The sequence below is a fragment of the Rhopalosiphum padi genome, chromosome 1 (assembly GCF_020882245.1).
Source record: "Rhopalosiphum padi isolate XX-2018 chromosome 1, ASM2088224v1, whole genome shotgun sequence".
Taxonomy (NCBI): Eukaryota; Metazoa; Arthropoda; class Insecta; order Hemiptera; family Aphididae; genus Rhopalosiphum; species Rhopalosiphum padi.
The window spans coordinates 69,246,907-69,262,205 of NC_083597.1; the positions used below are offsets into that span (position 1 = coordinate 69,246,907).

The window sequence follows — 15,299 nt, forward strand, 5'->3', positions numbered from 1 at the left end:
TTCATTTGAATATAAATATTGATTTACCAATGACCACGTAAAATATATAGAGCTGTTTGAGGTACACCAACAATATCGTAAAAACTAAAAATACTATACTAATAACTAATAAGGAATCCACTATTCAATGTGTTTCACCAAACTCAATGGTTGTGATGGATTTGGTGATAAGCACATCAGCTATTACGCTTATTTTTCTTTTTTAACCTTTATAAGTATTAATCAGGCTTCCGTTTATTGATCACATTTTACCCTCAAAAATGTTAAAACTATGATTATACTCGTTGTGATCTTGTAGACGGATCGAGTTTAAACTCAATGGTCAGTGACACCGATCAAAAATATATAAATTGAATATATTTTTAGTCTTGTTTGGGACTTAAAACCAAAACAGTAGACACAAAAGGTGCGTTAAGTACTTTAATGATGGAATGTTTTATCAATGATATCGATACTCACGAGGAAATATAATTAACGGCTTTTCATAAAACGTTAGACAAAATCTTCATATCCGTTGTCCGGTACACAAGTAAGTCCTTACGATTAATTTTATAGTTAACAATAATAAAATATATTTGGCATTCTTAATTCATATATTGTAGGGATCAGATAGGTTTGACCTGATAATACGTAACAAGTTTGAAGGCACAGGCATCTCCATAAGAAGAGCTAAAACCCGTTCATCATGTCCCATATGAATCTGGAAGAATCGACTTTGGGGACTGTTGGGATTTCTTATAATCGAAATATCTCTACTCTTGAAATGCAGTTGTTGTGTGGAAGAAGACGTAGTTGACATACCAATCGGTCATATATCGAGTCGTCGTACATAACTCATATTCTGTCGTCAAAATTTTACTAAGGAAATTGCAGGAATATTGCAATTTTCTATCCGTAGAAGAATGAAAACTGTATTTACGGTACTGATCGTGAGCGACAGCAAACGATATATGCCATACAGCGACATCGTGTGAACAGTATTAGAACTAAAATCGCTTGTAGATAAAAAAAAATAATAACAACTAATAAGAGAAACAATTTATATTAAAAGAATATTACCTTATCGGGTATTATTATTTATTTTTTGGTTATGTAATTAAACTCGGTTGGAAATTAAAATGTTTATTGATAGCGTAAGTACTAAGGTAATACTCTAGTCGTCTTGAATTAGTAATAATAATATGTGTAGGTAAAATAATATTATCGTGAAACGTGTATGTGAATAATGCTTACACTTCAGTATTTACAAAAACGCTTATTTGTTTCGTATACGCACTAGTAACACAATATAATATTATAATAATTATACATTATTGATTAGTTTTTATATTGAATAGTGTTTTCTGTGTTATAGTCATATTATCGACAGTTAATTATTTTTCATTACGCGGTCCTTATCGCATTGGTTTGTTTCATTAGTCATTACACCGACCTTGGCCAGGAAATCGGGATTTCGAATTTTCGTTTCAAGTTTCAACCGTGTACTGTACCGAAAATGAACATACAAACTACGAATTTGTGGAATTATTAAAACAAAGTGATATAACAACGTAGTCGGTTGGAAATAAATTTGGTTGCAATGATTATTCAGGTAATTTCAATCGGTTCTCTACAAAACGCAATAAATATGTTTCTTTGACATAGCCACTTATTTTTTGTAGGCGTTTGCCAGGGGAATTGGAACACAATTAAAGTTGCCTGTCAATCATGTTTACTACAAAACCCTATCAACTAAAAGCAGGAATACATTTTTATGTGTTAACCAATCGTTATTATCCAATACAAAACTTGCACGATGTTGCTCAGTGGAAAGTAGCAAGGTATTCATTACCGAACAGACCAAACCTATGAACCAACCAAAAAATATAGTCATCAGCACAATTAAACCATACCTAGAACTTATGCGATTCTCTAGACCCACTGGTTTGAAAATTATATATTTTTTTAATATTAAGTATCTTGATTATAAAGTATTTTGACTATTCATTGGTTTTTAGGATGGTTGCTTTTATACTGGCCGTGCACATGGAGCATTGCTTTAGCTTCTACTGCTGGCGAATTTCCGAACTTTGAAATGCTTGGCTTGTTTGGTTTGGGAGCAGTCATGATGCGAGGGGCTGGTTGTACAATAAATGATATGTGGGACAAAGATATTGATAAAAAAGTAAGTTAATAACTTACTTAAGTTAAGTCTAAAAAAATTGCTTAGAATACTCAAATAAATAAAACTTTATTAATTGTTTATACTAAAATGTAAAAAAAGATCTGTTTAAAAATTTATTTTCCTAATTTACCTTGTTAAATTGTATAATAATATTATTTATACAAGCCATATTAAGAGGACGTCGCACCCACAACTGTTGTCTCCGTCTTACACACGTACGACATAGACAAAACGCGTTTACGCAGTCCGAATAGAACTTGCTCAATTTTGGTTCTAGAGTAGTACTATATACCTATTATTAAATTGAAATATGACAATATTGATGATGAGTTTTTTAAAAAAAATTAAAATTTTGAAAAGTTATTTAAAATTTTTGAAATTTTTAGTATTTCTAAACGTTATAGTGAATATTGTAACGGGAATAATGTAAAAAACTCATTGTCTTGCCCTCCAAAATATTGTCATATTTTAATTTTATAATAGGTATAATATTATAGTAGAACCAAAATTGAGTGAGTTCTACTCAGACTGTATAAACGCGTTTTGTCTATGTGTATGTGTTGTATATGACGGATACAACACATGTCGGTGCGACATCTTAAAACATTTCACAATTTAATATAATTTAAAAAAATCAAATGCATTAAATTAAAAAAAAATAATATTTGTTTTCTAGAGATTGAAAATTGTGTTCTCTTACCATCTGCTTGATTTAATATAATTTTCAGGTTATTTTTCTTAGGTATATTTTGTTTTAATAAAATATTTAAATTTTTAGAACTTACTTGCATATTGATCCTATTGGCTCTTGTACACAACTTCATAAGTACATTTAAGTATTATATTCCACTAAACACAATTATCTATTAAATATCATTGTTTTTTATTTATGTACATAATAATTTAAAACATTACTGTACATAATTTATAATAAACATTTTTTTAGTAAGTGAACATTTTTAGGTTGAAAGAACAAAAACTCGACCTCTTGTCATCAAATCGTTAAGCATGTTTGATGCATGGGTGTTCCTAGCTGGTCAGTTGGGTCTCAGCCTTATCGTATTGTTGCAGTTAAATTTGTATACTATTGTGGTTGGAGCTAGTTCATTAGGTAAGCTTAATTTGTTTCATTATTAGTTATTGTAACAGTTTGTATTAAGCTAATTCAATTATGTTTTAGTAGAATATTATTACAATAGTAAACTATGAAATTTAAATAAAGAAAAGAAACCTAGAATTTTATTTTTGATTTAAAAAATAAAACTAATTATAATGTTTTAGATTTATATTTTTATATGTTTAAATTATATTTATAATAAACGTAAACAGTTGTAAAGATTAAAAATATTTTTCTGCTTATAACATTAAAATACATTTTTTTTAAACATTTAATGTATTTTATAATATAAAATGTGTGTAATATGATTGTATGTTAAATTTTATATTATTGTATATTTTTGAATATATTATAGTTAGATATATGGGGGCCAGGCGGAACACTTGCCCACCCCTACAAAATAATATGAACTTATAATTTAATAAATACTACCACAATATTATTTATAACCTAGGTAGCATAATATAAATTGTTTTTATTCACCTGAATTTGAACAAAGACAGTTTCATTTAAAATGTATTGTTTGTAATGAAACGAAAAAATTTGGAGTTCTTGAATTTATTTCAATTGTTATTTTATTTTCTTGTTTATATAATACAAATGTGAAATATTTATACATTTATTTGTTGACACAGTGGCGTAACGTAATATCTACTTTTATAATTTATAGTTATTGAATGTATTTTTAATTATATTTTATTTTTATGATTAGAAAATATTTTATTAAGTAATTTGTAGTTGGTACTTATATGTTATATGCATTACTTTAAATGCTTGTAGAATGCAGTAAAATAAATAATACCACTGTTTAATTTTGTTTGTTTCAGTATTAGTTACATTATATCCACTTATGAAACGTATAACATATTGGCCACAATTTGTATTGGGTCTAACTTTTAACTGGGGTGCTCTATTAGGATGGTCTGCTATCCACTCTTCAATTGACTTCACTGCCTGTCTTCCTTTGTATGCTGCTGGTGTTGCATGGACACTTTTCTATGATACCATCTATGGTCTTCAAGTGATAATTCTTATAATGCTTACATTTTTTATTTAATAATAACCAATTATAACTTTATTATTTTATAGGACAGAAAAGATGACACCAAGCATGATGTTTACTCCACTGCAGTTTTATTTGGTTCAAAATCAAAATTTTGGTTGACATCTTTTGCCACCATGTCATTAAGTAGTCTAATTACTTGTGGTGTTAATACTGGACAAATATGGCCATATTATTTAGCAGTTGGTGCTGCAGGCGCCCATATGTTTAATCAAGTAAGTTGAATGTGTTATTAATAAAATATGAATTTTAATAATATTAATAAAATTATAATTTTATGTAAATAGGTACGCACATTGGATATATATAATCCTAAAGATTGTAGTAATAAATTTGTATCCAATAACCATGTTGGTTGGATTTTGTTTTTGGGAATAGCATTAAGCACATTATTAAAAATGCCTGATGAAAGTGAAAATGAAAATATAAATTTGATACCTATCCAATAAAGTGTAAGGTTCTACAATTTGTTGTTACCAAAGTATGACAAAAATGTATTGTTGTTATTTTTTAAGTTATTTGGTTACATAGGGGAAACTATACTTGTTTTTACTCTTTAATTTTATGTTGTAAAATATTGTTAATATTTTGTGTATTTCATTTAAGTTCCTAAAAAAATCAAAGGAAAATAAAGAAACTAGTCACAATTAAAAAATATTATATTTTGTTACATTTATTCTTCAATATTTTATACCTAAGCCTATGCACAACAAATAGTATATTTCAATTCACAATTCCTTTTTCTCTGTCTAATCTCATTTCTGCTAACATCCTCTGTCTCACTAAAGCTTGATGTTTTTTTGCTTCTTCGTTATTTTTTTGGCGCTTGGCTTGTCGCTGAAAATTTAAAGTTTTAATAAATAAATGGTTAAACATTTAAATGATGTCCATATTATTAAATAAACATGAAACTACTTAAACAATATAAATAAAAACAAAAGTAAAATATATCCCAATAAAAAATATTTTTATTTTATTCAATTGAAATGTCCAAATGATTATTTTTAAGTTTGGCTAAAATTTAAATACTCTGTCCAGCAAGATAATACTCCAATTCTAAGCCTCCTACTCAAAGCCCTGCCACCGAGATCAGGTGTCATGTGAGGTTGCGAAGAACAGATTTTAATTGGGCTGCTGCTACATGTTATCTAGCTGGGTAGAGTATAACTATTAATTTTAAAATATGAACTTTGGTCATTTAATTAATAGTAATTTAATATTTAACATAATTTATAATTTTAAAACATTATTTAATTTTGAATAAATGAGCAGTAAATGGTAAAAGAATCAGTCTGTATATTGATGATACACCATTAATCAAAATTTAAATTGAGATTAGGCTACTTATTATAAAAAAATATAGAAAATAGATATAACCGTATGCATTTTAAAAAATATTATTGAATGGTTATTAAGACAATAATCAAACAATATTTTTTATTTAGTAAGTGTATAAAATTGTTGTTTCACGGGACATTAATCAAGTCTTATCATAGTTGTTTCAAAGTATAAAAATTAACGTTATAGTGTAAAGTATTTAATTATTATTCTGGTTATCGATGTCAAGATCTATAGTATAATTATAAATAATTTTTTACCTCTAAGTGGAAACAGTGAACCATACGATCATATACTTTGTCACATCTGCCAACAAATCTCAAAACTTTATGCTGTAATTCAAACCCAAGTAATCGACTTGCTTAGTTAAACATTATTCACGTAAATAGTTTCTTACCTCTATATTACAGTTTTTAAATTCCATGGTTAAGTTATTACATTCTTCAGTATGCAAGTGTGGTGACAAATCAGGATGCATACTTTAGATTATTCTTAGCGTTATTAAAAATTTAAAAAAAACAATACTTGTTTAATTTATTTTATCTGTGTTTATTTATTTAAAGCTGGTTTTATGCTAATTAAACATGATTCAGTATTCTAAAATTCTAAATATCTGAATTAAACGAAAATAAACTGATTTTATCACTAAAAAGTAAAAACATGATTACACAATTCACTGCAATTGATATCACGATTATAGATAATAGTAATAATTAGGATTTGTGATAGGATTTTTATGGATTTTCATCACTAGATAGCGCTATCGTATACGATTTTTGTTTTTCTTCAATTTTTAAATTTTTAATTCCCGAGATTTTTACATTTTTTATAAAAGACTTTTTTTATATCTTATTCGATTTTGCTTGACTTCTAATGTTTAACTAAGAACTATGTAAAGTATTCAACATACTACAGTGTTCTAATATTTTAAATTGATCAATTAGAGACCTTCTTACGACCGTATCTAACTCATAAAGTCATAAGTAATAGTATAGAACAGTGGTCTTTAACTTTTTTTGGATTCGCCACTTGTGATCCACGTACATTTTGTAGAAAAACAAAAAAAAAAAAGCTTTGTAGTAGTACTAACTTATACCGTGATTTAATATCCTTTTATTATTATATTATAAAATATAAATTATATAAATTGCATTTTCATTTATTTCATCTACTAAACTTAATTTTTATTTTGAAAAGAAGACTTATTGCGACCCAATTTTAAAGCTTACTTGACCCAATAATGGGTCAGTTGAATAGATCAAATAGTTATCTATATAATATCCATACTATGAACTTTTTGTATATTAAATTTACAATTATTCAACTATATAAATATTGGATGTGCTATTGATTATTATTTTACAAGAATAAACAAGTTCTAACGTTATTACTTATTAGGTAGTGGATTACGCTAGGGGCATATTAATGCAATACTATATTGGTATTATAGGCATAGTTACTAACTATAAATAAAAAGGACGTAAAAAGTTTGTAGTAGCATAGATTTGTATGCAGTGGCGTGTTAGGGAGTGGGGCTGGTTCCTGGTAGGCAAATGCCCACCCACATTTTTATATAAGTACTAGACTAGTATAAGTCCGATGCTTGAAAAATGAAAATATGATTTATAGTTAGGAAAAAATTGTTTTGATTAGGTTAGGTATTTCAATAAAAATGTAAGATTTGAATATTTAAAGATTTTAAGTTTTAATAAAAGGTAAACTACCATTTATTATAAAAATATAAAAATTAGTCATTTAGAATAAAAATACTAAAACTTAAATAAATCAAATTATAATATGGGGGGAGGGGGGGGGGGGGGTAAAACCATTCCGAACTTAACTCATCCACAAAAAAAGCACGGGACATGCCACTGGTAATTGATAGTAGGTATAATAAATATTATATACTATATTCAATCTATGGTAGTAGGTACAATTATGATTACCTATCTAGTTATATTTTATTTTCAATAAATTATAACTTACTATAATATACCTAGCTAATAAGTACTTAGTCAAGCAATATATTATTCGTGTCTTATAATTGGTAATTTGTACCTATCTTATTTAACTTCCTAGTTACTATTTACGGTCTACAACTATCTAGTAATTCTCTAAGTTATAAACCACAAGTCTTAATTATGTTTGTTGCTTGGACCCTATAAACTTTTTTCATATTATTATGAGTATTTACTTTTATGATGTGCAAAATATAAAGGTATTAGTTATTTAGTTATGTGCAATATGATAGACAAATATTTGATTTTCAAGAAAACTATTTGTATTTTGTGTTGAACATTTATCATCATGTACTTATGAAAAACTTACTAATGAATACCTCCAAAGTTACTATATACGATTACCATTTTACCAACATGTTTAGTAATTAGTAAGTACCAAAACCAGCACAATCAGATAATATAATCTACCTAACCTCTTTTTACTTCCTATAACCGTAGAATATAATATAATCAATTTATACTTTATCGTTTTATAGAGTAGGTATTGGTATTTGATATAATCGAATTTATTATAGCGTATGTTGTTTGTATACTTGATTCTTGACTATTTAAGTATCTAGATTCTAAAACCTGCTTACCTACATAATCATCATCATTATTATAATTTGTAAATTTTTTATTATTGTAATTGTATTACTTTTACATATATTACTTATACAATTATTATTAAAAAGTTTCGATATAACCAGTTATTATTTGGCTGCAAATACACAATTGCATAAAATGTAATGTAATAATACTGAATGTGCCGAGAAAATTAGAAAACTCCTTTTGACGATTGTCACTTGTCAGCCGATATATCTAATGTAAGAGTTGATTTGGTTGACAAATGACTACCTAGGTATCTTCTATTTTATTATATTTTTGGTGGTATGTATCACTGGATGTGAGGTGAATTGCTTTTGGATATTTTCTTCTCAGTTCAAACTATATTATGTCTATGTGCATATCTAGATATGAATTTTATTATATAAATCTGGCACCTAATATTCTAATATTACTTATATTATTAATTATATTCCATACAATACATTTTTTTGGTTTTTGAAATAATCGTTTTTACTTTTTAGGTAGGTATAATAATATTAATTGTTTATACGTATCACGTATGTCGTATATGTGTATTAAAAAAATAATTAAGTAAAATATTACCCTTTATATTATGTTTAAGGGTGTATAGTATTTTTTTGAATATTTAAAAAAGTAAATACTATAGTAAAAACCAATTAATATTAATGTTTAAATAGGTTTACATTTTATTTTTATAATAAATATATTTTATTGTTTTTAATTTAAATACATTTAAGCTTTTAAATACTTTAAAGTGCCAAAAGTATATTTTTATTCACCAATCTATAATTTTTTTTATTAGTAATTCAATTAAGCATATTTTTATGTTATTATATTAAAATACATTTTAGATGGAACTCCTTGAAAATCTATGGTAATATAAATATTAATTTAAATCAAACTATGGTGAGAATAATGACAGTTGTTTAAAATAACGTATATATTTTATTTGTTTTTATCATTAAATTATTCACAACATTCTGGGAATAGTGTGGAAATAATAATGCTGGACCAGTGTATTTGTTATGATGTGTTTGGGTCAGTAAAATGCAACACAGTGGAAACTGGAAAGGGCAGTCGGAAGCGATTTGAAAAATGAATACCGCCATTTTTCAACGGGCTGTATTATAGCAGCGAACGTCAAATATAGCGCTGAGAAAAAGTCATTGAGTCGGATTTGTGAGCGGGTCATTTTGCTCGGCCCTCGAAGGGCACGCATAAAATATTATATTGCAAGTTTTTATTTCACAAACGGACCCGTGAAAGTATTGTGTTAAGTTGAAAAGCTTCTCCTCGTGTCCAACCACTAGAATATTGAACGCATGTATACGATATAGTATAATATTATATATACACCCATAAAAGTATAAAACGATATGCGTTCGTTGTTGTGTTGATACGCGGACGTGTATGGTGGCAAACAGAAATACGCAGTGTATTATAGCGTGTTACGGTGGTCTAAGAAGGGAAATAATAATATTTTCTTCAGAATTATGTGGGAAAAACAAACCTTATTGCTGCTGCACGGTAGGGGAATGATTCTAAATTTAAATACACAATTTTGGCAAGCTGCGTCGGACGGTGGGAACACCATTTGTTTAGGGACCCAGACAGATGGACCATTTTATTTCTGGATCGACGACGACCGGCCATTTCGCTATAGCCACACGCGCACTCTTTATAACCACAATAAATATTATCATATTATTATAGCAGCTAGTTACCGTCACGAAAATCTCGGCGTACCGCAAGGAATAATAAAATTAACATGTTTGCGCACACCGATTTTTAACGATATATCAATATTATAATATTATTATGTAGAAACAATTTATCACGTAGGTGAATATTAGATTTTTGGTTTTTGGTTAACGGGAATCACACGTTGATCTCGTGAACATGTTGATGGATGTTGATTTTGACGATGATACACCAAATCGATGCACCACACTCGTCTACTATGCATGGAAGATATTCACGTGCTTGTTTCTGCACGTGTTACTTGTCACTATGGTCGTGCTGTATTGTTTGCTCGGAGCCTTTGCTTTTGAACGTCTGGAATCGGCAAACGAAATTGAAGTAAGTTTTGTTAAAAACAATTTTAATAATAATAATATTATACATACTTGTTTTCAAGTGATAAGTGTATATTATATAATTATTACGAGTTTATGATTAGGACGGATCGAACGAAGAAGATAGGTATTTATTGTTATTATATTCGTTTATTAGTTTTAAAATAAATATGACACGAATTCTTTAAAAAGTACAAAACATATATATTATAATAATATATAATGACATAGTTTGTATTTGAATTAAAACTTCACTTCTCGTATTTGCCGATCAATGTATAAGACAAAAAGTACCTTTAAAGTAATTATTTAAAATAAAAGTAATGTTTTGCTTACATATAGATATAATTTACTGTATAGTGATTAAAGATTACATAGATATAATAATTTTAAGGACAAGAATACAAATTAAAATTCCTTTTTTTTTATGTACCTACCTCTTAGGTATTTTATTTTAATAATACATAATGAATTGATGTGCTACTGTATATATAGGTATAGGTACTACGACAATATCTGCTTATGTTTAAATATTAATAATTTAATGTATCCAACATACTTCACTCATTCGACATACTTATCTGACATTGACAAATTATATTAGCTATGATAATATTATAAAATTGTACAATAATACACATGTTGATGCTTATATTCTGGCATAGGCGTCCACAGACTTAAATTGCTGGTAGAGTCTGGAACGATTAGTGTCCTACTACATAAAGAATGCCCGTACATTTTTTTTCAATACTTTTTTTATGGTTAATTAAAAACTGAATATTTATAAATACATAGTACCTACTTAAATTAAAATTAAGTTTAATTTACATACGACATTAATAATATGTTGTACCTGTATATGTCAACGTGTTTTTTGAATTTAAAAATTAAATTTTAAATTTTTTATAATCATATGAAATAAATATTAATCAAATTATGTAAAAAATAAGAGCTCACTATATAAAATTTAAATATACAAATTGTATTATTGTAATACGTAATATGTGTACATTATATTTATTATTGTTTTAGTATATAATAATTATAATAAAAGAAAGGTTATAAATTAACTCTTCTATTTTCTAGAGCTTCGAACTCGTCAATTATATTGTCAATATCAACACTAAATGTTAGTTCTAGTTCAATAAACATTAATAATACATCATTCAGTAGGTGTTGGCGCATTGTACTGCTCAATTTATTTTTTACTATGGTAAATTTTGAAAATATTTGTTTGCAGACACAACTATTGTAAATGGTTAGGTTACGCTAAATAATCGTAGCATGGTATGATTGTTAATAAGTCTATAATATTGTAAAAAACATATTTTTTTCTAGGAAATAAAATTTAATTGTAAGTTGTCTTTAAAAAAGATAAAACTTATACAACGAATAACAAATAACAATAAAAGAAAATATTTATATTTTTCCAAAATTCAAATTATGTAAAAATAAAAGCATTAACACCTTTCGAGATAATGATAAATGAATGTCAAACTGCTAAAAGAATAGCTTGTATTTAAGTAGATGACTACAAAATATTTCTATTGTATCATTAAAACATTATTTATATTGATGCCAAAAAAGTAAATATAATTCGACCACAAATATTTTATTTTATTTTTTTTTATCGTCATACTAAATATTTTTTAGATTCTGAGCAGAGCAATGAATTTATGGATTTTATCATAATGTAATTTTTTTTTGTAAATAAGAACACGATAAGTTTTTGATAAAACTCTTTGATCTTAAAAATAGTTGTGATTTTGGATAATACATTGGATCTAGTTTGTGCTTTGAAGAAGTCAAATTTAAAAATTCCAAGTACTTACTTATTAGTTATTTCTATAGTTGAAAAAACAAACAAAAGTTAAGAAAAACGGGAATTTGTACGCAAATCCAATTTTCGAAAAAATGGGTTTTTTTTTTTTTTTATATAACTCAAAAATGAATAATCGTAGATACTTGAAACCTTCATAAAATGTTTTAATCATTGTTTTTTTTATTTATGATAATACCTATTATAAGAATATTTCGAATATTTTTCAACTATTTATAGAGAAATCATGAGACATTTTTTTTAGTTTGTATTTGTGGGGTAGAAATGCTTGAAAATGTTATATAAAGCTCTTCATAAGATATTATTACTCAGTTAAAAAAATATCGAAAATCTATACTCTCAATTAAAAGCGTTTAACTTTAAAAATTTTAATAAAATTCATAAAAATTGATAAAATATTAGTAAATAATTATTATTTTATACTTACCTCTTTATACCTATGATTTAAAAATGTAATACAAGATGCTTCACTAGTTTTTCATCTTTATACATATAGGAGACCACCCCTATTTACTCGTCAACGCCCAGACGGAACCGCTGGGTCTAGAGACATGAAATTTTGTACAGAGGTTCCTTAAGCAATGTAGGAGCGCATCACTAAGAAAGGATTTTTTTCAAAATTCGACCTCTAAGGGGGTAAAAGAGGTTTTTTATAAAGATATATGTATTTTTTCCCGACACGACGTATAAATATATGAATGAAAATAAGTCGCCCGTAAAATAATTATTCTCATTGAACAACTTTTGTATTTTATTGTATTTCAAAATCAAAAAAAAATAAAATAATAAATATTTGACATTTTTACTAAATGTTTATATTATCATTTTCATTATACCATAAAAATGTTTAATACTTTTTGAGTTATTTGTAGACATGATTAGTTTTAAATTTTTATTTTAGTTTTTTTTTCGATACACATTGATAAAAATTATTCGCTGTATCAAAATTCTTGTAAATTTAATAAAAGTTCCTATAAACGTTATTCCTATATCATCTGCATAAAATATTAAAAATACATAAGCATAATATTATTATTATTTTATTTTTATATGCATTTGAACTTCAGGGACTGAAACCGTATCGAAGAAAACCAGTATTGGTTAGTTTCCTTTTTGTATTTAAGTTTTGAAATTTTTTTTAAAAATTCTTCATTAATAATTCATATAGAAACTATAAAATATAAAAAATATATAAAGACAATTATTTTTTATAGAAATTTTAAGTTCCAACTTAGACCAAATAGCTAATTTAAATAATAAATTACGATATGTCAATTATTTTGTTATTATTACCATTACTCGTAGGAACTTAAAATTGTTTATATTTTATAATATTATTATGAATTATATTACACCCAATAACGTTTTTGATTTATTTTAAAATATTATTTATACGTTTATTTTTACTGTTTTACGGTATTTACTGAAATAGGTAATTACATTTTGTGTTAAGTTGATATAATATGGTATAAATAAATATTATAATAATAATATTATAAATGCAATATTTTCGGGAAAATAATATCAACTTATTATAACACTGAAAGTATAGTTTAGTTTAATAGCTACATCAAAAAGAAATATCACATGATGATATAGGCTGATTGATTGTTTCTATTCAGAATCGTTTTTCGTATACAATATATAATATATATATCATGGAATACAAATTTAACACAACTATTATAATATAGTGACCTACTCGACACCTAAATACCTAATATTCAGCAAAGCGGACTTACTTATTTACCTTTTTTATAATAAAATTTTTACTAAACACAGTTGTATATACAAATACAGCAATAAGTATTACACAAATTATGTACTCACTATCTCCAAACTTTTTTAGAATTACTAAAAGCTTACAACACAATAGTCACAATACAGTGCAGTGTGTATTTTTTCCAAATCTATTCAAAACTATTTTGATTATATCTTCAAGATTATTATAATAATATGTACCACAAAATGTCCATTTTTAGAATAGTGGGTTTTTGAATAGTAACTTCGTTATTGTTACAATGGTAACATACATAAAATTCAATATATTATTCGAATGAGGTTTTTACATGATGTAGTTAGGAATAATATTATTATTCATGGAGTAACATTTTTACGATTTAGGATTTCATTTTTAGAAATAACCAAAATATTATTCACCGTCATTGAAATCCAACATACATTTTATTTCATTTTTAAAAATATTGAGAACTTAAAACATATTTTCATCATTAATTTTTAATTTTTAAGGTTAATAAGTATATATTGTTTTAGTTGATAAATTTTATGAACAATTAAAAATGAATGGTTTTCATTTTTATTGATTGTAATATATAATAACTATTTACTACAGAAAAAATTAATGTATAATAAAATAAAGTATGAAAAGTAAAAATAAAGGTCAGCTATTATTGTCATAAACTCATAACTTTGGCATCAATAATACCATATATATGTTCAACAGTTACATTTTTAAATTTTTAAATGTAAATAATTCCTATTTTAAACTCTGACAAACTTTTAAATTTTGTAACGCTCATTATTAAAGTTGTCAATTTTGTATTCATTAACATTAATTTGGATATAAAAATTTAATTAATTTTGTTATTATTAGAAAAAAAAGTTAAATATGTGTAATTATCATAATGATTTTTAAATTAAACCCTTTCATTACCTACCTGTCTATAGTTTTAATGATTTGTTTATCAAATTAAACGAAAGATTAGTTTTTTTACAATTAAATGAAACAAATTATATACCGTTTTTAAATTTTTTGTAATTAAATAGCGTAATAAAAAATAAATGTAATTTACTAATATAATTATCAGATAATACGTATATAATATATTATATACATTTATTTACTTTTTTATTATTATAAACACGATAATTAAAGACCATTAAATAATAATATATAATAATAAAAGTAGAAATTTTCAATTAACATTTATATTAGGGATTATATAAGTTTAAAGCGAAAGATCGATGGTGCCGTTATTGGAATTTACTGTTTTATTATCTGATTAGTTAAATTTTTAAAAGTTAAAAGTACAAGAAGTTTCAATGTTGTATTCATCCGAATGAAGAGTATGAAATTAAATAACGGCACTT

At 25.8% G+C, this 15,299-nt stretch overlaps 3 protein-coding genes across 6 annotated transcripts in view; 2 read left to right on the forward strand and 1 right to left on the reverse strand.

The window, feature by feature from the left end:
* The first annotated feature begins 1,047 nt into the window (after positions 1 to 1,047).
* LOC132916919 (4-hydroxybenzoate polyprenyltransferase, mitochondrial) lies at positions 1,048 to 5,004 on the forward strand. Of its 2 annotated transcripts, none has more exons than XM_060977373.1 (8): positions 1,048 to 1,133; positions 1,420 to 1,591; positions 1,662 to 1,923; positions 1,998 to 2,164; positions 3,128 to 3,275; positions 4,109 to 4,302; positions 4,371 to 4,559; positions 4,632 to 5,004. In XM_060977373.1, the coding sequence occupies exons 2-8, from the start codon at positions 1,580 to 1,582 to the stop codon at positions 4,791 to 4,793; spliced, it is 1,134 nt and encodes a 377-aa protein (XP_060833356.1). In that variant the 5' UTR covers positions 1,048 to 1,133; positions 1,420 to 1,579; the 3' UTR covers positions 4,794 to 5,004. The 2 variants fall into 2 exon arrangements, with proteins under 2 accessions (XP_060833356.1, XP_060833357.1); XM_060977374.1 differs by having other exon boundaries at positions 1,125 to 1,145.
* LOC132916920 (COX assembly mitochondrial protein 2 homolog) lies at positions 4,992 to 6,336 on the reverse strand. The gene is made up of 3 exons (XM_060977375.1): positions 6,080 to 6,336; positions 5,943 to 6,014; positions 4,992 to 5,181 (listed from the first exon to the last, which is right to left on the reverse strand). Exons 1-3 carry the CDS (start codon positions 6,158 to 6,160, stop codon positions 5,068 to 5,070), a joined length of 267 nt encoding a protein of 88 aa, XP_060833358.1. The 5' UTR covers positions 6,161 to 6,336; the 3' UTR covers positions 4,992 to 5,067.
* A 3,550-nt stretch (positions 6,337 to 9,886) lies between these two features.
* Positions 9,887 to 15,299, forward strand: part of LOC132923483 (uncharacterized) — a 61,252-nt gene continuing 55,839 nt past the window's right edge. For all 3 annotated transcript variants that reach the window (XM_060987516.1, XM_060987525.1, XM_060987533.1), the window contains exon 1: positions 9,887 to 10,352. In XM_060987516.1, the coding sequence (XP_060843499.1) occupies positions 10,173 to 10,352 (180 nt within the window). In that variant the 5' untranslated portion in view covers positions 9,887 to 10,172. The remainder of the gene's footprint in view (positions 10,353 to 15,299) is intronic.

Excerpts from the sequence above, each read along its gene's own strand:
- LOC132916919 (XM_060977373.1), top strand. Across the intron at positions 1,924-1,997 it reads GCGATTCTCTAGACCCACTG|GATGGTTGCTTTTATACTGG; the intron begins GTTTGAAAATTA and ends ATTGGTTTTTAG. Across the intron at positions 2,165-3,127 it reads ACAAAGATATTGATAAAAAA|GTTGAAAGAACAAAAACTCG; the intron begins GTAAGTTAATAA and ends GAACATTTTTAG.
- LOC132916920 (XM_060977375.1), bottom strand. The coding sequence starts at position 6,160 with ATGCATCCTGATTTGTCACCACACTTGCATACTGAAGAATGTAATAAC. Across the intron at positions 6,015-6,079 it reads TTAAAAACTGTAATATAGAG|CATAAAGTTTTGAGATTTGT; the intron begins GTAAGAAACTAT and ends TTTGAATTACAG. Across the intron at positions 5,182-5,942 it reads TTCACTGTTTCCACTTAGAG|CGACAAGCCAAGCGCCAAAA; the intron begins GTAAAAAATTAT and ends TTAAATTTTCAG.